The sequence below is a fragment of the Daucus carota genome, chromosome 9 (genome assembly GCF_001625215.2).
Source record: "Daucus carota subsp. sativus chromosome 9, DH1 v3.0, whole genome shotgun sequence".
Classification (NCBI taxonomy): Eukaryota; Viridiplantae; Streptophyta; class Magnoliopsida; order Apiales; family Apiaceae; genus Daucus; species Daucus carota.
This window is the reverse complement of record NC_030389.2, coordinates 45243932-45268994: the sequence shown is the minus strand read 5'-3', so window position 1 is coordinate 45268994 and position 25063 is coordinate 45243932. Positions and strand designations below refer to the sequence as shown.

Here is a 25063-nt window from a genome sequence, read left to right as displayed (position 1 = left end):
CACATTTATCATATTTTTTTTAATAAATTCTGAATCGGTAGTTCAGTTCAATTAGTTCCGATTCCGATTTTTACAATTATGATATATTTATATAAATCATTATATTTTGGAAAGTTTTATTTGTAGAAATATAATTTGATGAATTAAGAAATGAAAACTTTTTTTTGAGAATTAATCAAATAATTGATAAAAAGATCACGCGATATTCCTAAAAATGGAAATTGACAATGCGAATTCAAACGAAGGCCCAAAATGTCTTACTGGGCCAGGGCAATCTAGATTTACACTTCTAGTTCTAGATACAAATGGAGGCCCAAAATGACTTACTGGGCCAGGGCAATCTAAATTCACAAGTGGAGTCAAAGATCGATAGGCAGAGAAACAAGAGCAAAACTATACGATCCTATCATTTTTAGCCAGGTCGTGTTTCTAAGACACGTTCTTTTAGTTAGATATCGTAAAATTATTTGTTTTTCAGATTCATGATAACAAGCAAAGAATCAATTTAGTGTGACGGAGTTAATACAAAGAATTTGTACTGTTTTAATCTTATGTTTGATAATTTGTAAAAGTTAAATTTTTTTATTTTTTATTTTGACAAAATAAAAGTTAAATTTACTATTATTCATTCGATACTAATTGTATGGGGATGAATTTAGTTATTCTCAAGGGTGTCAGGCTAGAAGAGATCATCCTGAGTTTGGTTCTTTCCTCCCTATGTTAAGATACCACGTTCTCCCAGCTTCTCGAGATTTTAGGAGAACTGATCACTTGACACCCTCTACAATCAAGGACCAAATTCCGTCCTACCTAAGCACACGCTAATCTATCAATATCAGCAATTTGAACAAATTGCTGATTGGTATTGAAATTGTGGGTGTTATTGCCAGTGATTAGTATTACAGATGAGCTGAGCTCGCGTAGAATTTCCATTTGCATAGCACGGTACTTTTCCAGCAGACTTCTTGCGCAGCAAAGCATATCCTGCCTGCCTCGAATTATGATAAATTTGATCAGTAGAAACTATAGGCGAAAACCTGGAATTACAGTGCTTCCAATTTGCAGCTGCAGGAGAATTTAACGGAGATTTAGGCGAGGTAGAGGCATTTGAGATTGGTGGAGATGTGTTTTTAGGAAGCGCTAGGAATGCTCTGATCTTCACTATCTCAGATTGTTCATATTCTTCAATTAAATTGAAGAGATCTTCGTCGGATTTTATGGAGACTAAGGCATCTAGGTCTTCAGTAGGCAGCTGACACCGCAGACTCACGCTAGCTCCACATAACTCTCCCAGCTTCACCAATAGCTCTAGAAAATAGATTACATATTCAGGGAATGCAGAGAAAAATTAAATAAATTATTTGGTTAGGGAGAATGAAATGATTTATGGACCTGAGAATGAGATGGAGCGATGGACAGAGAGGACGCGAGTATGACCACCATGATAACGGAGCTTGCCATCTGGATAACGAGGGAGGATTTTGCCTCCGTAGCTGCAGAGGAACTTGAGGTTGAGAGCTTGAGTGTTGAGTGATGGAGCGATCATGATTGCTTTAGAAGTGAATTGGCTACGTTTAACTTGCCATCATACATTCATACTCCTATTTATAGTGTTTCCTTAACACTTTTTCATTTTTTTTAAAAATGATTTATTCTGTGTTGCGTCGTAAATATGTACTCCCTCCGTTTCAAAATACATGTCCACTTTAGAAAAAAAAATTTGTTTCAAAATACTTGTCCACTTCAACTTTCAATGTAAATTTATATTTCCCAAATCAACTCTCCATCACATATTACTAACTTCTATTTCCAAGATCAACCATACACCACATATTATGTTCAATTAATGACTTAATACACCTCTTTTTTCCCACAATCCACTTTTCTTAAACTAAGTGATTTTTTTAAAGTGGACATGTAATTTGAAACGGAGGGAGTAGAACATTTTTCATCCTCAATATAATGTGATCAAATGTTCTGTACATATTCCGCATCTGGTGTTATTGCACAATTGTTGTCGCCTCTATTTCTCGAGAAAGCTTAACTGAGTTTCTCGCTTATCTTGAAACCGGACAGAACCAACACGTCAATCTAGGCTACAGTCTCGACTAACCTAATATAAATTTGATTTTGAATCCCAAATAGCCTTTAATATTTAACTTCTTATTATTTTATCCCAAGTGTCTCTTATTCTTGGTTCTGCCACTGTCTAGAAGCTCACAAACTCACGAGCTCGAATCCTCCAACCTACATTTTTGTATAGAATGTATTATTCTATCTGATTGCCAAATGCCAATAGAATTACACTTGTGGATATTCCATTTATCCTCGGCTCAGTTGCATTGCCTTCATCCCAAGAATAAAGAGGAAAAGAATAATTTTTATCATCTTGGTCCGGGTGCTTAAAACACGACATTTACACGGTTTACCCAACCTTGCTCTACATTCCTCTACGTGTATCTTTTGTCGAATCCTCATCGTACTACATCACAGATTCTACCTGCAATATTAACGTCAAACTTGTCCTATTGGCGCTATTGCACTTGATTCTTGTGATTCATGTCTGTAAGCATTCATACTAAAATTACATGTACCGCAGTCTTGCCTGAAACATAAGAACTGTAACCTTATCGGCTTATTCAGGTAATCCGATTTATTCCATGCCTCACGACGTCTAATTTTTCACGCTACATTGTTAAAAAATTATATTCCGCTAAAGAGAGTCCTTCGCGTAAATTACCCCAAACATCTGCCTGCATTTTTCAACTGATTGAGTCGCTGTCTGGACTGATATGTTAGAAAAGGTTCAATTTATTGGTTTTTTCATCGTAATTAGACTAGCCGCATTCTTATTGCTCACTTGTCTCGATCAATTTTCAAATTCTTGCAGTAGAACTCCTTATGAAAGCTACACTTCATTCGCCTCCACGTCAGGGCCTTGCCGTGTAGGCACCAGTGTCTATTCAAAACCACAAAAATTTCCTAGCGTTACGCAAGCAGCGACGAATCTAGCAAGAGGCACGGAGATGTGTCCTCCCTTAAATAAAATTTGACATTTTTTTACGATTCTAAATTTTACAAAATTATAGAGATGACCCACAAAATTTAAAATATATATGAGTGCTTTTAGAAAATTTGCTTGGTGCTCCTGAGTTTGAATCCTAAATCCGGCCCTGAACACGGAAAAACTCCAGGTTTTTATTGAACGGCATTTTTAACCGATTATTATTGTCACGTTATGCTCATCTTATTGGAGTAGGAACGGGTATGTGGTGGGAAATAGAATGATGAATGGTGATGAGTTGTATTGTACCAAACTGTTTGGTCTTGTACAAGACATGTCTGGAGAACATTGGATAGTTCATATAATTTGGCAAAGCTCAACTTCGAAACATCCAGAACCCCGACATGATTTGCTATTTGATTGAATGGAGTTTGTGGCTGTGATTTTATGATATGAACCCTCTCCATGTCATCTACCCAAAATAAAATATAGATTCCGAGAAGGATCGGCGCATCCTATATGTTATTTAACACTGGATCAAATTTCGAGTCTTCTTCCGAAAATCGGATAAATTCCTATTTTTAAATCAAAATAAACTGAAAGCCCACCGCATAGCTGCAAACCTCCAAAGGATCATTATTTATTTATGTATTTGATACTTGATAGTCATAATTATGATAGTCATAATGCATGGGACTCGGGTGCTAATGACACACAGGCAGGGAGAAAGGGACTGCTACAAAAGGACCTTGACATTGGGATGAGTTCCATGCATGATTAGTTTTTTGGTAATGATAAAACATCACTGATTCACTGTTGGATTTTAGTGCCGACTAATTTCCAGTTTGAATTTTGAAGTTTTAATTTCATATGGATGATAATTTGCTACACAGAGGTGGAAGATTTAGGCATATGGGGACCGGAACTGTGAATATGGAAGAAGGAATGTATCAATATTCCATCTGAGATTCTCTAAAAGTAAATCAAGTATGTAATGTAACTGATACAAGAAATATGTCATTTTTATCGCTTAATGAGTTTGACGATAACTAAGTGTCCACTTGCTATCGGTCAGTGTCACGGGTTTAAACCCTAGAAAGACTCTTCTATCGAATTTTCTAAACATGATGATGCAGGAATCTTGGAGTCTTTTGCATAGTAAAATTACACAAGCTAATATCGATTTTTCAGCCAATTCATATTGCTCTGCTAGCATTGAAGCTAGCAATGGTGAAGATCAATTACAGAAATTTAAAAACACAAGCAAATTGACCCCACGGGAGTTCGGATCCTTGATACAACCATATGATACAGGAGAATTTCCAACCATGCAAAATCTTTAGCTAAGAGGACTGAACAGAAGTTGAGTACAGAGTATGGCCTATGGGAGCTATTCTTAAAATCATACCAGACAATACAACTATTCTTACAATACAAAGAGGTAAAGAAGAATGTAGCTCTTCAAATGCATCAAGGAAAGGCTTATGATCAAGAAGAGAGCTCCTCCACAGATCTTAGGCTCGGCTCCCACGTGTAACCCCTCAGTGATTTTGACCGCTGTATGGGAGGAACAAACCGCTTATTACTCTTCTTGCTATCAGATGTTGATTCATAAAAGTCCGATGAACGAACAGATTCTTCTGAATAATCATCCACATTAGAAGCAGCTTTTGAGTCCAACAACATCACTTCAGGTTCCTTAACCTTCCGCTTTGATGAGTGCCTTCGCTTCACTTTCTGTACAGTAGTACACGGGACTATGAAGTATTTCTGCCCGGGCAATAGCTGCTCTTCTGCAGACAAAATTGATTCTTGAGGCTTCTTGAAAACCTCAGGCCTCGCCACACACATTCCAGGATACTTCTCCATCAACCGCGAAGCAGGAATAGCAGTCTTGTAGAGCTCTTGTCGCCCCCCTGCATGAATAATCCTAACCGTGATATCCTTCAGCTGTATGCTCATGTCCAATGCCCTAACAGGCCTTCTCAACTCTTTCCTCTTCCGCGAATCTCTGTCACTGTAATGGACAAGTCCCAACAACTGAGCACATCTCTTGAGCATTTCTACCTCCCAATAGCCCCTTCTCCGAGAACTCTGAGCATTATAACTCAATGCCAGCAGAAGGGCTATATGATCAGGTTGAGAAGCTTCAGCAAAACTCTTGATCATCCATTAGTAAGCAACCCCTTGTGTGCTTTCCTTGGCCAGCTCACTATCTCAACATACTTCCAAGAAATGTAGATCCAAAAATTCGTCGAAAAATATATGCTTAAGAATAAATTTCTTCGGGTTCTTCACCGAAATGTAAATTCCAATGTTATGAATGACAAATGACAAAGCCTGATAGTAACACCTGTAAGTGTGATCACAATGAAGCATAGAAACACAAATATTTCACTACACAAGAAGGTCAGAACCAAGTAAAGTTGAAGTGCATGAAAACAAAACCAACAGTGAAGTGAAGTACCAAACAAACAGAAAAAACCACAATACAGCTAAGCCGCCGCCCCCAAACACTAATAGAAAGACTTCATAGCAACTACAGTTCAAACTCGATTAAGTAATAATCGATAAACTGATCAGAATTAAACTTGCATCTGCCTAAAACCGAGTTGCCAAGTTCTCTAAAAGTTGACGAAGCTAAACAATAATTTTTTTCTGTGAAATAAGTGGTGAGATTTACAAAAGATGTTCTCATGTCCCAAAACTTGATACGATAAACTATATGTGAATAATATTTATTTATTTAAAAATATTACGATAACAACTATTATGAAATTTTTGACACTTTGGGAATATCAGGCATTATTTAAAATCATATTTTATTTTTGTATTAATTACTTATTAAGTTTTATCTCCGTGTATTTAGTTGTATTTTAAGAATAAAACCGGTGAACATGGTTCCAAAATCAGACGGATAACAACTTTAGATTTCCGCTCGGTAAATATATGAGAACAGGAGGTCAATGATATAATCCCATGAGAAAGCATTTGAATTTTTATAATCAAACATTAACCCACAAAACAATAATAAATACATTTTCTAACTACTCAAGATACTAGTCTTTGCAAACAATTAAAGGCTACATAAATTTTGAAATTTTTGAAACTTTAGGAATTTTAGATATATGTCCGGACAGCTCCACCAAGCACCCATACATTGAACTAAAAAAAATCACGCACTACAAAATTGACATATTATCCTAAACTTGCAAACACTTGCAATACAATAGGCATCATCACATACTCGCATATGAATTCTACCAGCACAACAAGGGTTCTCCGAATTGAAATCCGTTCCAGCTCCCGTGCTCCTTTTTAATCATCTTTTACGACGAGCAGGTGACTTGGATCTTGATCTTTTTCCTCTGCAATTCGAGTAAAATAGTTAGTAGTCCAGAAAGACTTGACCCCAGAATGTAAACCTATTGACATCACCTGCTTCGAGTACTATTACAATGATGGACGTGTCAAAAACATAACACAAGCTAAGCAAAGAAGACGCACTACAACATACCTGGTTGTCTCAAGAGAAGAGTAGGGGGAATGCCTGCGCTGAGAATGCTTGCTATGTGGAGACCTCGAAACTTGTCTAGAAACGAAAACATCCCATGCTAAGCCAGTGAGTTAATAAATATTTGGGAGGCCTATATGCCGATCTTCTATAGTCAGACTTTATAAGAACCGGTCTCTGTAAACTACTCTGCTTTTAATGAGATATTATCACATCTACATAATTAATTACCACAAACATTAATGATAACTCCTAGCTAGTGCTGCTATATCCTCCATTACACTAAAGAAACCATGTAATGATCCTTGCAATCTAGCAATATTAGGACTTTCCTTTAACAGACAACTTCTAATAAAAGTGTTCAAAGATCATGTGAAAGTTGTCCATATCAATGATGCCTATAAGAACAATGTGTATAATTCACATGGCTTACCACCTTGTAAAATTAGCTTGAAGTGGCTTCATCAGCGATAAATCCAACTCACCTTTAATACACACTGTTCCCGAGTATACATAACAGTAACACAATCAACCAAAGTGTCTAACTTATGAACAAGTAGAAAAAATTAACACCACCCCACTTTTTAACAGGTTCCCAGTGATAATGATCAACACAATAATTACCCTCCGCAGCATGAACATGTATAGGTTAGTACGATTGCATAATATCTTGAAATTTGTGACATGGATGGTGTTGCCATGTTATCATTATACAGGTGCAAGTGACCTAAGTTTTGGCTCACTAAACTATGAGACGTCTTCATACGTTCGTACAGTTGAAACACAGATAAACTAAAAGGCTGGAGAAAAAACAGTGTCAGGCTGATTTTGCTATGCCCAAAAGATCTTTGGATAACTTTATTTATCCAAGGTATTATACAAGTTTTTATCACTATGAAAGCAAGAAAGCAATGTCATTTAAAATTGCTTAGTTCCATACTGAACATCAACGGAACACATGTAAAAGATAAAGTGTGTAGGACCAACTATTTCTGATACAATAATATTCAATAAAGGTTATGGAAGAATGCACACATGGACATTGAAAAGCACCTGAAAGAGATCATAACATATTGAAAACTGATATTGTAAGGATATAGATGAAGTTAAGTGGCAGAGCCAGCTATTTGCAGTAATGGCTTAACTGAATACAAGACAAATGTAGAGAAAGTCCAAAATATATGGAGAGTAACAAAACTACAAAAACCAATGAAAATGAACATTTTTTGCATAAAGAGAATGGTAACTGCCCTGCATATAAAGAACCAGCACTGAACAAGCACAACTCTTGTACACACAACCTTTTTGAAGCATGTCCAAGAAGCAGCATTCCACAAATATTAATAATGCAACTTGCTACATTTAAAGTATTCTATGCAATAAAACACTTGCACATTATTATAAAATTGATTTTTATACTAACAATACCACAAAAAAACCATAACAAAGTAGACTAGAAGAGTATATATAAGCTACGATTATCTTTAATTTTTTAATTAGGACTTGTAACTAGTAAGGCCAGGTACAAACTTGTCAAGTACTGACACCGGAAGGAGACCTTCAATTTGTTTACGTAGAGTTGCAGCCGTTAGGCCCGTTACATAGATGATGCTAGAGAAACACCAACATTGCATATTGCTTGATTCATACTTTGCATACTTAAAAAAAAATAAAAAATTAATGGTAGTTGGTGGGACATCTATGTGCAGGGATATAAACAATCAACTCAAGCAAACATTGGAAGGTGAAATACAATAAGCTGAGCCAAGAATATAGTACCTTCTGCGAGATCTGTCAGGTGATGGAGATGACTTACGTTTTCTTGTACGTGACTTTCTGATAACAGAATAAACAGAAAGTTAACAATAACAGGATGACCACCACATAATAACAAGAAAATTTGCAAAACCAACCTTCTGGAGTCTCCTGAAGATTCGTCATCACTAGAATTTTTGGTATGACCAACTACTGTGTGGTTCTTGTCATCTCTACCCTTACTACCGACTGAAGGAGAACGGTGTCTCTTGTGTCTGCGCGAGTCACTTGTAAGCTTATCTCTTGATCTTTCTCCCTCCTCATCCCTCGTTCCATCCCTTTTCCTTTCGCTAGCTTCTTTACTTCTACTTCTGTCCTTATCTGTCTGCTTCATGTCCTTATCATTACGATGACTAGATCTTCTCTTGGAGTTTGGGTCCATGTACTTTTCCACAGACTTAAGACCTTGTTCCTTTGATTTCTCTTTTGACTCATCATAGTCATTTTTCTTTTCCTTCTTCACTTTCCTCTCCTCCTGCCTCCTATGACTCTCATCTCCCCTTGCATGCGCTCCATCACCCCCAGGTTCCTTATCAATATATTTTCCCGCAGAACTCCGTCTCTTGTCATCTGTCTTTTTTCTGTCTTCCCTAACTTCAGTATCACCTGAGGTTACCTTCTTGGAACCAAAATTCTCAATTGACAACTCTGTTTTCGCTTGGCCCTTGATATTATCTGTTGATGTGGCAATATCAGCTTTATTTTCAACATCTACAGCATCATCAGGTGAGAAGCCATGTGAAGATTCTCTGCTAGGTCCATTATTGTTAAGTTCATTATCAGGCCTATATTTGCCCGAGCTCCCATTAGGAAACATCCTTCCATCACTTCCCGAAACAAAGTTCTTATTCATATTTTCTTTAGCTTCTGCTGCTGAATATTCATTTGAAAGCATTTTGTTGGTCGAAGGCTGATCTATAGTGTTTCTCTTGGAATTCGGAACACCAACATTTTGACTTTCATCATCCTCATCATCATCAGATGCATAACTAGCAAGTCCCAACAAATCTCCAGGAGCACTTGTCAATTTTTTAGTATCATCTGATTCAGTTCCACTGGTCCGTGCTGTAATCAAAACCTTTGCAGAAGCCTTGGGGGTAGGAATTTCTGGTGCAGACGGTGATACGTCACGAGTTACAGAGGCATTATTGTGGTCAACTAACCACAAAAGAGGGAACATTTATTTCAGAGACGTATATGGTAGAAGTTATTAAATAAGTTTCAAGCTTTTGCCAAATATTTAGAGACAATTATATAATTCATAAACAGAAGAACTAACTGGCGTACCTTCTTCACTGAGAACCTTAGTAGCAATTTCATTAAAAAGTTCATCGGTCACCTGTATACTAAATCATGTAAATAGACGCACACATAACCAAGCTAATCGAGAGACAATGACCATATATAACCAGGTTTACAACCTTTAACAGAATTTCAGTCAACACGCGTTTTATTTCCTGGTTTATCGCTGCAGTTCTAGCAATTTCGCCATCATCCTGTGAAGATGCACAAAGAATACATCAACTTACAAAATGAAGAAAGCGTTAAAAGTAAAGGGAAAACATGATAATACCATACATAGTAATAGTAAGTTAAGAATAAAAATTGCATTACATTTATATTCAAATTTAAATTATAAGTTAGCACAAGTATAAAGTCAAAAGAATTATTCATGTGTTATTTCGGTACAGTATAACTCAACATACACATTGTACTTGAGAAGGATTGTACAAGCTTTATAGAACATAGTCAATTGATATCATTTGCTTACAAACTGAGCCAATAGGTGGGTCTAAATTTTGTTAATTCAATTCCAAGGCGAGTCAAGTCAAATATAGCCCTAGATGAATTATGCACCATTTGACGTGACCTTTGAAATCTCTATTTCCAAGAAGAATGTTAAATTGTAGTAGAAACAAAAGTAAAAAGCGTTAAAGGCAAAGAAGAAACCTCTTCATCGTCCTCTTCTTCTGTTGACCTAGATGAGTCAATACTTCTGCTATCTGGATCTCCTTTCACAAAAGACTTGTCAATTACATCCTCTGCGACAGAATTAGGGTCCTCAGAGAAATCTGGAGCAGAAGTTGCTATAACAGCTTTCTTCTTTATGATTTCTTCTCTTAGCCAGTTAGGAACAGAGGGCTGTAATATCACAAAACAATTATTGCTTAGAGTAAAATATAACTCTTAAAAATGCTGAAGGATCCAAAAGTACCTTTTTTGTGCGATCAGAAACACCAGAAGCCCCAAATCCATCACCAGAAAAAGTTCCCGTGCCACCAAAAGGCATACTAACTGACTGACCCAGTGGCTGGAAGTTTTGTCCTGAAATCCTTCCGAACAGTGGTCCAAAGTTTCCCGAAACAGGTGAAGAGATGGATAAAGAAGGATCTACCTGATAATATTGTTATGGATTTGAATTTTAGAGTAGTCACATAGTGACCGAAAGCTGCAGGAAAAAAAAAAGAGAACTGAAATGAAACCTGTGGGCCTGGTGGGTGCACTGGAGGATAGACTACACCAGGTGCAGCAGAGGCACTCCAAGCATGGATAGATGCTACATCTGAAGGACTCTCTAGGTCTCTCAAGGGTACCCCAGCATTACGAGAGTAGTTAGATTGCACATGTTGATTATGGTCACGGTTATAACTAGGGTTGAAATCTAATGGTTGATCACTAAGATCGCTAGGGGGCCCAGCTGACTGATGGCTAAATGCATACTGAGGCTGCTCCATGGGAAGTGCTCTGCCATCTGCAGCAGGCTGAGCTTGTTGCTGCGAGGTCGAGGTAAAGGCCCAAGGTGACTTAGAGAACTGCTCACTCTGATTTGTGATGTCTTCTTTACCTGCGATGCAGAATTTAAACAGCTAAAATATCAAATGCAGTAAGAAAAATGGCTACCATAAGTTCTGTCCTTGCGTCAAATCACAAAACATGACCAACTCTCTGCGATGATTTCTGTAAAAGAAGTGCATGCATTCCCAGGTTTGAATTTTTCTGGGACTGTACTTGTGACCAATAGAGCTATATATGATGGTTTTCGTTGCAAAAAATATGTTTCTCCAATACGTGCAATTTGTTGCTCTAGATCTTGACATTATGATGCACTAAATTAAAATGAACGGCCAGCCTAGGGAAAGCCAATGACTGGAATAGAAAAGCAGCAAGTTTTCTCTTTTGACTTGTTATGAAAATAAACATTCCTCTTGAAATCCTATTCTTATCCGTCGCACCTTCTTTACGACTCCACAAACTAGTTTATCCCCGACGTGAGGCCTGGTTTTCTTCTCTTTAATATCTATTTGTCCTTTTTATGGTGTCATATTTCTTGATGATACAATGATGGTTGTATTAGGCATGGATGTTCCTGGCTCCCTGCTCTTAAAATATTGGGAGACTTATTAATTGTTCCTCAAATTTCGAGTGCATAAGAAAAAGAGCTTTACTAAAATTGCTAGATCGTGTCTCAGAAATGTCTGCCTTTCGGATATTAGAGATTAAACAGAACTGTTGGCTTTAAAATTGATTAATTTTCTACATATTTGAATAAATGATGTATTGATGCGAGTTTTGTTTTAAGACTATTATAATCCTGTTAAAAAGTTTCTAGATTTTATGACTCAGCAATGAACCCCCTTAAGAGAAGTGACCATTCTTAAGTTTCAATGCAATCAGTAATTTAACTAAACAAAAGAAAGAAGTTGACAGTAGTGTTCGGTTCATATTTATTATATTAAAAATTGTGTAAAGATCAACCTGCCCAGGATAGCAATAACTTGAAAAAAAAATACTACATTACTGATTAGTCAATCCAAGGGAGAAAAAAATGAAAACAAGTCCATGTATTATTCATTCTCAAAAAAAAAAAAAAAGTCCATGTATTATTAAGGTATTTCTTGAGCACAAGATTCGCTCTCAAAAGCGAAATACAAATCAAATTATTACCTGTGAAAGAAGAATAACTAGAAGGTACCTCCTGCAGGTGAACTGATGCATTCGAAGGAGAACTTTCTTGATGAGGCAAGGCAGAATTTGTTCCGCCTACTAAGCTGCCATTTCTACCATTGAACGGCATATGACCGTCTTGAACATATCCAGAGCTGAAGGATGACTCTGATGACTGGTAAGGTGGTGCAACAGAAGCTTGATATTGTTGATAGCTTGAAGCAGCAACTGGAAAATGTTGTCCATCTGCATACTGTGGGTTAGGCACTGAATACTGATTTTCTTCTTTTCTACTAAATGATGTATACTGGGACTGGGGATATTGATTATCCGAAGAGTTCTGTGCAGCTGCCCATGCTCTGGCTTTTGCAGCCCAATCTTCACCATTATTGTGTGCTAGAAATCCAGAGAAAATTGCAAATTTAGCAGAGCTGTTAGAGACTAGCATTTAAAAAAAGGACAAGCTCTATAGATCATCTAGCTTTACTCTTCAACATAGGAACAAAATGGCACAACAAAAAAGTAAGACAAATTGACTCGTGGTCCAAAGATTATGTACAGTAGAGCAGCTACAGGTCAAAACCTCAATGTGTCACTTCTATCTTACAAACCATATGAAAAACAGCACACATTGTAACATATCACCTACTCGAAGATTTAGCTATTAATATAATCACTTGCTTGCCCAACTACTCCTTTACTTCAATAAAACACTCTGCTAGCCTCATATCATTACCACAATGTAGTTTAGCTTTCAGCGCTAAGTTAGTTTTCTCAATGCGAATTTGAGAAACGTTAGAGCAGGGAAAGGATGCGCCATATTAATTTACAACTCATAAATCATGATTAGAAGCATGATAGTAACATTAGGATATGAAGTACATCTAGGCGATGTCTGTTTCGATTAAGTATAAGATAAGGTAGAACTATAATCCTTTAAATTTTTAATTTCATGTTTCTTCTGTAAAAAATTTATTTCGGATTTTAGTCCAAGTATTGGAGTCTTTGAAAAATATTAAACTCATGTTTGTTTTGTTGCATTAAGTATAGGATTATGATCCCCTCTAATACTTAGATGGAGGATGATTATTACATCCCCTCTTACAAGTCAACATTAAAAAGGTTATAATAATTTTACTACAATCCAATGTAAAACAAACATAGGATTTAAAATTTTAAAACTATAATAGTCCAATCTCATATATTATCCCTCAACACAAACATTGAATATATAGGGTTGTAATCCAATCCTAAACTTTTTCCTTCAGAACAAACATAGAATTGGACAACTTATAGGATTATAATACTCGGAATAATAATGAAAAGATTGTAATGTATGAATCTAATCTGGGATTAAAATACCCTAAACAAAACATAGCCTTAGAGTTGTAGATATAACTTGCACAGCCCAATTTGTGAGGAAAAAATGAAAACCGGGCTTGCACATCCAAAACTCGGCCGCCCCTTTTATTTATTTACGGCCCTATTTTCCTGACTACATCGGAAGAAAGGGTTAAACACTGCAATAAGAGGTTTACAAATCTTTCCTGTTAGATTGAAGACCCAAATCTGAAAAATGGAATCTGAAAGCATCTCCCCGTGAGATTTTGTATACATGTCGCATAATAAGAATACAGCAATAAAATGTAACAACAATGTACTTAATAAGTTTATATTAAGTTGGACTCATTTAGAAAGCCTGGAGCTGTAATCTGGTCAATCTCAAGACAAAGTCTTGTTCAATAATTTCTTATATAGTGCTAGAACATGATTCCTAAACTCCTTAAAATAATACTCGAGTTAATTACCCAATTACATGAAAGAGCTCAATCTTGTTTCGGACACAACTCCACTCGACTCACAATTATGGTTTCGTCTCTAATAAGAAACAGTGTACATGAACTACTTGCACCGGATTTATTAACAAGTAAAAAAAAATAGCGGTGTAATGTGAGATAACAAATTAAAATTCTACCACCAGAATCATAATATAAACCTGGGTACTGCAATTGTTGATTTTGATGCTGATTCCAACCCGAGTTATGCCATTCCTGAAAGCAATTACACGCATAATCAGTCCTTGAATGCAACAAATTACAATTATAATGTGTTACGCACTGTTCCAAACAAACAGAAATCGCCCAACTACATAATAACTGAATTTCAAAGCAACTATCAGCCTGAACACTAATTCCTCTTAATAAAAACATACATTAGTTTAATCATTTATAGGTTAATGTAAGTGTTATCAAAGTACCAACACAACCGCAATTAGCAACAAACAAATCCGAAATACAACCAATCTACGAAACAATAACAGAAACCGATAAAGCTGCAACCGCTTGTAACAAACAGTAACAAACTTAATTATAATGCAGTTCATTGCAACTAATTTTTTCCCGAAACACGCCACTATTAAATTGCAAACCGTAAATACATTTCGATATCGAAATCGATATCTACCTGATTGAGCTGAGGCGGATACGCTTGCGGCCGAGGAGGAGGCGGCGGAGGCGGTGGCTGATACTGGTGGTGCGCAGCATAAGGCTGCGGCGGTGGCGCAGGATAAGGCGGGGCCCACTGCTGGTGATTCTGATTCGCCTGGGCGGCGTATTGGAACTGACCGGAGTACCAGGAGGGCCCCGGCGGTGGTGGGGCCAGAGAAGGTGGTTGTTGCTGGTGGTGATTAGGATCGGACGGTGGAGGCGGCAACGTCGGTGGAGGTCTAGCGTAGCTATGGTGCGGCTGCTGGTAGTCCATCACCACCGGGGAGTGTAAGTATAGGTGTGTGTATAGGTGTGGGAGAGATTCTAGGGTTTGTTATTGGGAGAGACGAGAAGGTGGTTAGTTTTACCGCGATTGAGATTGAGAGATTGTTAAGGAGGTGCTTATTTATTTTTAGTGTAAAAAACGTTTTTTCTTAATTAGAAAAACATTTTTAATTAATAATTTAAATTAATTAAATATTATAAGATATAAATTTAAATTAATTAAATATCATAATAAAATCATGGAATGAATGTAATAATAAATTTTATGTAACTTTCAATATTTTTTAAACATCAAATGCATAAGACAATTCCTCCTGTTTCAAAATTTTAAATTTATTCGACTTTTATTATTATTGACCAAATATGTTTTATAATTATATATATTATATAACTAGAAAAATATGAAACTTATGTTTTTATAAAATGTATTGTGTTTATATTATAACATAATTTTAATTTTTTAAACTTGTAAACTAACAATTCTAGTTTTTAATTATAATTCGACTACAAAAAATGGAAAAGACAGGCATGTGATGGAGTAATTGAGGTACAAAGCCTTGTTGATTGTTGACCTTTTCTGTATTAATCAAGTTGCAGCAATTTTTATTGACTACTTGGTAAGATGAAATTAGTTGGTGTATAATTTACTCAAAATGACACGATAATGGATTGAACTATCTTTAATTAGGATGAAAATACATAAGCTCATTTAAATCAAAATTTTATATATGCCATATTCTACTTTGTACCCAATTTTATGTATGAAACATTTTCTGATATAAACCAGCTCCTTTACATCTCAGGGCTCTTCCCACCTTATGCACTGAAGTACAAATAGTACAAGAATTTTCATGGGGCTGTAGCTCTTTTTTCAAAAACTATCAAGAGCTTCTCCAGTTCTTCCTATATGTTCACAAATGATTGGGATTTGCAAAGGAAGTCATAAGAAATATGTATCTAATGGTATTCTAACTGTCCAGCTTCATACTGCATCGAATCGTAGGTGTATGATATGGGAGGTTTGGCTTGATATTATGCCGATTTTGCTCAAGATCATGCCACTGCACCAGCCTGTTTCCCTGTCAGCTGCGAATACATACCGTCTTTCTTGAGTAGCTCCATGTGACTGCCGGTCTGGATATGAAAGCGGAGTTAGAAGAAAGAAAATGAACGCAAGTGATGTAGATTAGCTTATTCTGCTATGATCCAAAAGGATGCCATTGACTTGCCAGGGGTGCACATGCACGAAGAAATTTGTTGAATCTGATTATCTTACGATAATAAGATACAGTAGAGAAGGGACCATGTTACTTACCTCAACTATTCGACCGCCATTCATTACCACTATTCTATCCGCAGCTTGTATAGTTGAAAGTCTGCAGCAAGTAATATAGCGGTTCAGAATCTTGAACCAGCAAATTGCACAGGAATAAGAAATCAGGACTTACCTGTGTGCAATTACCACAACAGTTCTCCTACTCTTCAAATCATTTCTGACAGCACGGATAACACCCTGTAGACGGAGGAATATGCAATGAGTAGAAATAACGAAGCTCATCATCCTACTAGTTTGGTAATGCATAAGTAGCTACCTTGACATTGTACTCACTCTCTGCATCTAGAGCACTAGTTGCTTCATCGAGGATCAAAATGCTTGGATCCCTAATGATGGCCCGTGCAATTGCAATTCTTTGCTTCTGTCCTCCACTAAGTAAATCATCATCGACGATAGTTTGATACCCATTAGGCAGAGCTGAGATAAATCCGTGAGCATAGGCCTCCTTTGCAGCCAATTCCACATCCTCTTGTGTTATCTCTCTAGTACAACCATATCGTATGTTTGAACTTATATCCATGTGGAAAAGTCGGGGCTCCTACCAGAAAAACCCAATAAGAAGCATTGGTCTTAATTAAAGTCAAAATGATGGCATGTTCACAAGGGAAAACCTGTCCAACATATCCTATTCTCTCCCTCATCCACTTTGTGTCCAAATCTTTAAGAGGATAACCATCAATCAAAATCTGCATGAATAAAAAACAATTACTAGTAAAATCCTATTGGGAACTAGAAAAGCATGGTTTATTATAAAGTAGAAGTTTTAGCTACTATGCATCCATATAAATATTTAGACTAGCTATTACAAAAGTGCCATAAAGTTGAACTTTAAAGAAAACCGAGAAACGACATCCAGGACATAGAATTTATAATATTCACCAAAAAGTAAGATGCAAGCAGTGATCGCGGTTCGATTGGTTCAGGTTCGTAGTCAAACCGGAACCAAACCGCATAATTATGGTTCTTCAAAATTTCAAACCAACCTACCCAACTAAACCTAACCTTTTGGTTCAGTTTAAGTCCGGTTCGGATTAGCGAATTTTGCGATTTATGAAATTATCACAATTTAATGAATAAAATATTATTATAAAATAAGGGTCTTCCTAGATACTAAACCTGAAGCAACCCATAAACTGCAGTTTTTTAAAAATTCAAACCATAACCGTGAAGCACATCTCGGTTTCAGTTCGCATTGGATCAAATTCAGGTCGAATCTTGCTGATTGTGCGGTTCAAACGGGACCGTGATAACCCCCTATCATACATGGCATGCTCTGTTCCTAGTCTAGGGTGCCTTGTATAGAACATCCATAAAATTTCTTGAAGACACTAGCAAGACCAGTTTTCTTCTTTGTTTACTACTAAATGGTACTAAATTATCTCCGCAAGAAGTATAATTTCTTGGAAATTATTTGGTAGAAATCTCTCATAAAAAAGTGTTAATTTAGCTAGACTACAGACCAGAATACCTTAGTTTATATATAACAGTAGAAGGTATCGCAGATACTCCATCTACCGTGTTTCCTTTAAAAAAAAAGCTAGCAAGGTTGCATCAGCACAAGATTGAAATGCACATATTCTGATATATGTTCTATGTATCATATGAAGTAGATTATGTCAAAGTATAATATATGAACGAAAGAGGGTACCTGACCACTTTTTGGCTCATACAGTCGAAGCAAAAGATTCACAAGAGTGCTTTTCCCGCTACCACTTAGACCAACCTAAACCGTATGAATACAATGTTATGTGATGTGTGGATGTGATTTATTATTTATAATTTAGATATAGCATAACTTTGTGTCATTGTGTGTACTTACAATTGCAACAACTTCACTCGGATGCACCACGAGGTTTATGTATTGTAGTACAGAAACCTGTTCAAATGTCAATATATCAGTTTAGGCTGTTGCAGTTAGACTTTAAGCAAACATAACCTGGACAAGAAAATCTCCTAAAGTCTGCTCCAGAAAATCAAGAGCCACAGATTGCAAAAAGGGTTATTATGCCATTTTATTAAATTAGAAATTATTAGATTACTCATTACTATATGATATCATAAGGCACTTATTAAAAAGCCTACAATGAAAGTCACCCATAAATTGTACGATATGATCTAGAGGTATATTTGCTGAAGTAATAAGTCATACCGTTTCTCTCGACGAATAGTAAAAACAAACATCCTTAAACTCAATATGACCATCAAGTTTTTCCAACTTTAATCCTGCAATTTGTCGAATTGAAGCATTCAATTTATGCACAGATCAACATGGAATATAAAAATATTGCACAGCTGAACAACAAAATAAATTCAAGCATTCCATGTCCATGTATTGAGTTCATCTAGCAACTATGTGCCTCAATCTAACCGCTTATGTTCTAACAGGGCCTTTGAGTTCTAGTAAGTTACTGGAGGCTTGATAATAAGTGTTCCCTCTAGAACAGAACTAGGCAGCCAAAGGAAAACTAGCTTGTATTAAAGTGTTAGACTAATGCTAATCATTTGTGTATATATTATAAAATCAAGGTAGAGCGTGCAAAGATTTAAGTTCAACTAAAATTTCGAAGGCATAAAAATAAGGGCAATGTCAGTAATGCATGTGATGTTAAAAGAAACCATCATCATCACTTTATTGATTACAAGTCATAGCAAAACAAGTCATATTCAAGAACTTCCTACCTTGATGCGTGAACTGTTCACTTGGTGAAAGGTCCATCAACTGAAACACTTTTTCACTTGCCCCAACAGATTGCATCAGCGATGACACATTGTCCCCCACCCACCAAGTTGAATAAATCAACCATTCACTGTACAATATGAATTTCGTAAGTTGCTCAGCCGTCAAAGTACCAGCTAAAATAGACATTCCTCCAATCAGCACAGCCGTAACCTATAAGATAACATATGCACTGGGAAGTAAATTAAATTTTCAAGTATGATGTCCTGACAATAAAAATTCAAGTATGATGCAGAAGTCACTACATGATTCCAGCAGTGTCCTTTAAGTAAATCTGAGCTCTAATATTTTCCTCCAGGAGTGGAGACAACATTCTACGCATAGTATGTACCAGTACTTAAATTTTTTTTAAGCATAATGATGAATATATAATGTCATTATGAAAATTAAGAATCTCTTCTATATGCTTCAATTGAACATATTACAAGTTCAACCACAGTTTCCTAAACAACAATCAAAATATCTGTTGCAAGATACAGCATATTTTATCAACATGTTTTGATGTTTAAAATATAGCAAAACATGTGAAATAGAAAATGAATACAGGAAAATGTCATGCTAAAAGGATGTATATCCAACAAAACCCTATCGATATCTAAGCTTATATATGGGCATACGCTGATATATGATAGATTAATAAGAATACAAGAGAGCTGATCCACAACTACTAGAGAAGTTGTTAGTACATCATTAATGTCTAGTTCAAGTGGTCAACTAACAGAGGAAAATAAATGAAAAGATCAAATCACATATTCACAAAACGTTCTTTTGTTTTTCATAGATAATAAGACCGGAACAAATATGCCTAGATTCAGGGCTGCAACCCGGGCTTTAGTAATAGCTAAAACCTGCATCCTACTTTAATTTCCGATCCGTTACCTCTTACCTGTGCTTTAAAAATTGTTGAAATGATTTTAGTGACTATAAATTAAAATGTTGTGGAAAGATGGTACAAAGGGTAAAGGTGCAGACAAACTAGTTTCATAGACACAAGTGATTTTTATGATAAGGGCAAGCAGCAATAAGACTTGACCTGCACTGAGTGATAAAGAGTATTAAAGCTGAGGTTCCATATTCCATAAGCCGCACTCTGCCGCAAACTTATATCAGCTAACCTATCAAGCCACTTATTATACCTGTTTACAAAGGTAGAGCAGATAACTGTGTGTCAAATACAAGGTATACAATTCCAAACATTTCCGAAATGCTTTTTTTATCTTTGAAGCTCATGAGTCATGACATTTATTGTCTAAGTCGTGGAACTGAAAAGTACTGCTTGCACAAAAGCAAAACTAGAAGCACAATTACCTTCGAGTTTCATGTTGCTCTGTTCCATAAACTCGAACCGTACGCATCAGAGAGAGTGTCTCTTGCGCAACCTATAAAAGTGCAAGGGAACTTTTACAAAGAGACTTAAGCGTCAAAAACATATAACCAAAATTCACAAAAACTTGTGTATTACTTCGTTGGAAGAAGCAGTGAACTCTTGAGTCAGCTTAGCTGCTTTCTTCTGGTACCTAAATTTAATGAACATAGAAACCGTAGTAACTAATAAACAACCTTAGACATCAATATGCAAGGAAAATACAATTTTGTGTTTTGAAGTTCATTATCAAAGCAATTAAGTTTGTATTTATTTTAAAGAAGCAACTCTAAGATAATTACATGTGGCAAATATTAACTTCATGAACTTGTAGAAAAAGGGAATCCAATTCTAGGCAATGCAAGTATGACACAACTCTGATGCACAACTTACAAAAAGAATTGTGCGAACAAGCATAAGAATCCGGTTCTAAAGCACTCTCGCTTTTACATTGATTCTCGTTTATATTGTCCTATAGGCTAGGATCTACTATAAATTTCACTTTGTATTCAATCTATTGGTTGATTCTAATACGACATCAATCACTTTCTTATTTAAAAAATTGAGTAATTAAAAATTTGCCAATAACCACATATAGCTCATCTGTAAAGAAAGCTTGATATTAGGAGCGCAGACGAGTTTTTATAATTTATTAAATATGTGAATCATATATCTTACTTTCCATAGAAGAGCATGATAGTAAACAGAGCACAGCATATTGCCAAGGTTATCAGACCAAGAGGCCATGACAATACCAACAAGTAGATTAAAGCACCTGAGGCCTGAAACATAATATTTGTAATAATATCTCAGTTCATAGTAAAAGCCAGAAACCGTTAGTTTTCTGCTCAGGAAAGGAACCTGGAGAACATTGCGGAAAATCAGATTCAAATCATTTCCGATGACACGAGATACTTGCTGACAATCTGCCCCAAGCCTACTAGTCAAATCACCAACAGTCCCCGCATCAAAGAATGAGATGTCCTACATGGAGGTAAACAAAATAAAGAAAACGAAATAGAGGAATGAATATATATAGCTCTGATTTCAGGACAATGAAAAGACTATGCTTCATCATTTATGCTTCATTTAGTCAGAGGGAATGAAATTGGGAGGATTGGAATAAATTAATTCTTTCAGGTGGTTTAACATAAATAAGTATTATTCCTTCCTTCATCCCAGAACTACATACTTAAACAAGGGCGTAAACCCATCAATTTGAGGATGCATGCTCCATTCTCCTTCCTAATTATTTTCATCCAGATCTCATCATAAAAAATTTGCACCTTTCCTTCTCACATCATTATCCGCCCTTAATTTTTGTTCAGAGTTTTTAATTCCATACCTACCTCATTCAATTTCTTCCAACAGATGATAATTAGCAACAGATAAGTAATTTTACAGAAAAAATGCTTTAGAACCTGAAGAAGGAGGGTGGAATACAATGTTTCCCTCATTCGCTTTACCTGCAGAAGCATCAGAACTGTGTACATTAGGCTAAGATGCGGTGAAGACAGTTCAGCAATGTAATTTTAGACTGTAAAAAAATGAAGATATACACATTCAGATATGGAAATGAGAATGAGCACTCGATTGCACGTGTGACACATAAGTTTAAATTAATTCCTCAATGGCTATATCATATCCTGTGATAATTAGATATACCATATATGTCCTCTTATAATAAATAACTATGGCTTGTACAAATCATAATATATGACATAATCTAGTAGAAAAAAAGTTGAATGAAATAAGATTCACTCATTTGAAGAGGTGGCAACTTTTATTCTATGCTTCCCTGCTGCTTAACCAATTTCGCTTGATGAAAATAAAGGGACAAACTGAATATGAACTCACAAGAATCATATTCGCAATGCCAAAAAAGCAACCTCGCAGACCACTGTAAATCAAAAAAAGTAGAGCAGGGGATTAGATCATCAAAGTCAAAATTACGGTGCTAAACACATGCCCATACATGACGTTGGAGAAATATCAAGACAAGTCTTTATTTTTGAAAATTTAAAGTCTTTTGTATTCCCTTAGGCACATAGAAGATGTTTCAATTTTGACTTCATTTCTATACTTAATCTAATAAATTTTCATCGTACGCTACTTAATTTAACAAGTTCCCTACTAAATACCATCTCAGATAAACATTTGTCCAAATTATAAGTGATGATAGTTCACTCGAGAATGCAATAAGGTAAAATTAACCTGCATATTCCAGATGTGACACATAGTACAACTAAAAGGCGCACATTCCGATGAAATACTGCGACTTGACCACTTTGAGCAGTAAATATAGAGGCTGTCAAGAAATGTGGAATGGAGATCTCAGAAAGCTGCACAACAAGAATAAATTTCAAAATAGGAAGCAAACAACCACGTATCCATACATAGCAACTATCATTATTAAATGCAAAAAGATGAAACTAATAAAACCCCAAAATGGCCAGATTGCTTAAACTTTCAAACTTTTTATCTTAATGGCTACTCCCATCATCTTCTAAAACTAATAACCAACAACTCATATTGGCAATAATCGTAAAAAGATGTGCATGTTTATCAAAATTCAACAAACATTAACTAATGAAACGCTAGCACCTTCCAAACTATATCTGATAAAAATCTAGCACCAACTCATATTGGTTTTGATCGCATTACAGATGCATAAAGTCAAATGAGTACTATTCATATTTATGCATGTTATCTTTATCACAATGCAATGAACTTAGAATCCTAGAATTCTAAATTTGATTAGAGTTCCAAACTTTATATAAACTGCTACTCAAATTCTATTCTCAAACTAACTACAACAACTCATACTAGCACAATCACACATATACACCCAAAGTATGAGCTAAGTTGCATACAGCAGTAACAATGAGAGCAGCAAAAGCAGCAAAAACGAGCACTCTATCTTCACTTATAAGCTCCCACATTCTCGAAAGCGCCTTCCAAACAGTCACAGGCTTAGCCATCATTTCAATCTGCACATCATCATCAAACTTCCACCACTTTCCTCCAGGCAAAAAAGCCATGAAATTTTCGACAAAGTTTCGAACTTTCTCCCCAAATTCCACATGGGTTTCATCTGAATCACTCCCTGGCACAGCAGAATACCCATTAACAGAAGCAAAACTAGATACCCTTTTTCTCCGGGTCGGGTACACCAATCGGATCCTTGACTTATCTAGCCTAAATTTGAGTGAATTGGGTCTTAAATTGATGAAATTCTGTGATTCTTGGAGTGAAGAAATCAAAGTGCACGAAGAGTGAAGATGATTGCATAGTGTTAAAGACATGGTTGTAAATTAGTTTCACAATTCTTGAACATTACTTGTACCATGCAACCATATACTAGGATGTAATAATATTTGTCACACCATTGAAGTTGAGAAGTGTGGAGTTGTAGAAAAAGTTTAGAAATTTAGCGGTTTCAGGCTCTCAGCTAAGCTAGTTATCCAAATAAGTTGGTTTATTTCAACCAAGAAATGCTTAAAAATAGAAATGATAAAAGACATTGTGGACCAGAATTGTTATTACATGGGGCTTATTTGAGAAACGTGTCAAAAAGATCTTAAAAATGTGATCTTGAATTAGCAAAATAATAAAAAATGTGAATATTATTCATTTCTCCGGAATAAATATATTTATTCTACTATATTTTACGATGATTTTTCATTTGCGTTCTGGTTTTATTTTATATTCTTTTCAATCAAATCACGTGGAAATCGAACGGATCATAAATATTTTGGAATTGAATTGTTATTATATATTGTAACTAGTGTAATTTTTTAAAACGGATTACAGACGGTTGTTGGGATTAATCTCGTGATTCTTCGCTGATTACAAATTTTGACTGAATCTTTTCAGTCCATCATAACTTAATGGAATTAGCATTTTCAGTCAAATTTGCCTCTTTTTCTTGCAGTGAAATCCTCTGCAGTTATGGTTTGGTTCTCCAGCAGCCATAGAAGCCTGCAGTAGTCTACCTCAACTCCTCAAGGCCTGCGTTTACTGTGTGAACAATTCTGATGAAATTTGATATTACATCTCTGCTTCAATGTCGAAAATAGGATGAACGGCATGTTGTTTAACATATAACCTGCAATCTGCAAAATATAGTTTTCTACAAACTGTACTTTTTTGAGAACATCAAGCACACAATCAACCTAAAAGTTTCAGGTTCATATACTAATTTGCTGCAACCAGTGGCCGTAAGCACGTGCAACCTAATGTTGCATGTTCATCTATAACTTTGCTGGAAACACTATTGGTCTTGCAAAGCTGACAAATCTCGATGTATCATGTAGGGAATAGATTTATACAGAAGCAAATGCCTTCATCTTTTGTTAAGTGACTAATTCTCCCAAAATCTCAAGGTGTTGGGAGGAGGGCTTATCAGGATCATATTATATTATAACATTTCATGAACTATAACACCATGTTAAGTGACCAATTCTTCCAAAATCTCAAAGTGTTGGAAGGAGGGCTTACCAGGATCATATTATATTTCTAATATCTTTTAGTACTTAATTAGATTAAGACAACCAACTTTATGATAAAATGAAAAGA

General features: G+C 35.9%; 3 protein-coding genes across 4 annotated transcripts; all 3 read right to left on the bottom strand.

Moving 5' to 3' along the window:
- Positions 1 to 880: 880 nt before the first annotated feature.
- Positions 881 to 1546, bottom strand: LOC108202058 (protein PAL OF QUIRKY). Its single transcript, XM_017370429.2, has 2 exons — positions 1393 to 1546; positions 881 to 1308 (listed from the first exon to the last, which is right to left on the bottom strand). Exons 1-2 carry the CDS (start codon positions 1544 to 1546, stop codon positions 881 to 883), a joined length of 582 nt encoding a protein of 193 aa, XP_017225918.1.
- Positions 1547 to 6069: 4523 nt separating this feature from the next.
- On the bottom strand, positions 6070 to 15157 carry LOC108202509 (uncharacterized). 2 transcript variants are annotated; one of them, XM_017370946.2, is made up of 12 exons: positions 14742 to 15156; positions 14275 to 14329; positions 12279 to 12674; positions 10817 to 11178; positions 10549 to 10728; positions 10284 to 10475; positions 9755 to 9829; positions 9621 to 9672; positions 8432 to 9491; positions 8298 to 8354; positions 6522 to 6596; positions 6070 to 6372 (listed from the first exon to the last, which is right to left on the bottom strand). In XM_017370946.2, the coding sequence occupies exons 1-12, from the start codon at positions 15036 to 15038 to the stop codon at positions 6327 to 6329; spliced, it is 2847 nt and encodes a 948-aa protein (XP_017226435.1). In that variant the 5' UTR covers positions 15039 to 15156; the 3' UTR covers positions 6070 to 6326. The 2 variants fall into 2 exon arrangements, with proteins under 2 accessions (XP_017226435.1, XP_017226434.1); XM_017370945.2 differs by having other exon boundaries at positions 6310 to 6596; positions 14742 to 15157.
- A 592-nt stretch (positions 15158 to 15749) lies between these two features.
- Positions 15750 to 23994, bottom strand: LOC108202949 (ABC transporter B family member 26, chloroplastic). The gene is made up of 18 exons (XM_017371588.2): positions 23359 to 23994; positions 22700 to 22827; positions 22343 to 22385; positions 21907 to 21951; positions 21347 to 21469; positions 21164 to 21267; positions 20585 to 20639; positions 20431 to 20501; positions 20156 to 20258; positions 19065 to 19275; positions 18535 to 18608; positions 18205 to 18261; positions 18034 to 18108; positions 16997 to 17071; positions 16642 to 16923; positions 16498 to 16562; positions 16365 to 16425; positions 15750 to 16183 (listed from the first exon to the last, which is right to left on the bottom strand). Exons 1-18 carry the CDS (start codon positions 23788 to 23790, stop codon positions 16103 to 16105), a joined length of 2085 nt encoding a protein of 694 aa, XP_017227077.1. The 5' UTR covers positions 23791 to 23994; the 3' UTR covers positions 15750 to 16102.
- Between the last annotated feature and the right edge of the window lie 1069 nt (positions 23995 to 25063).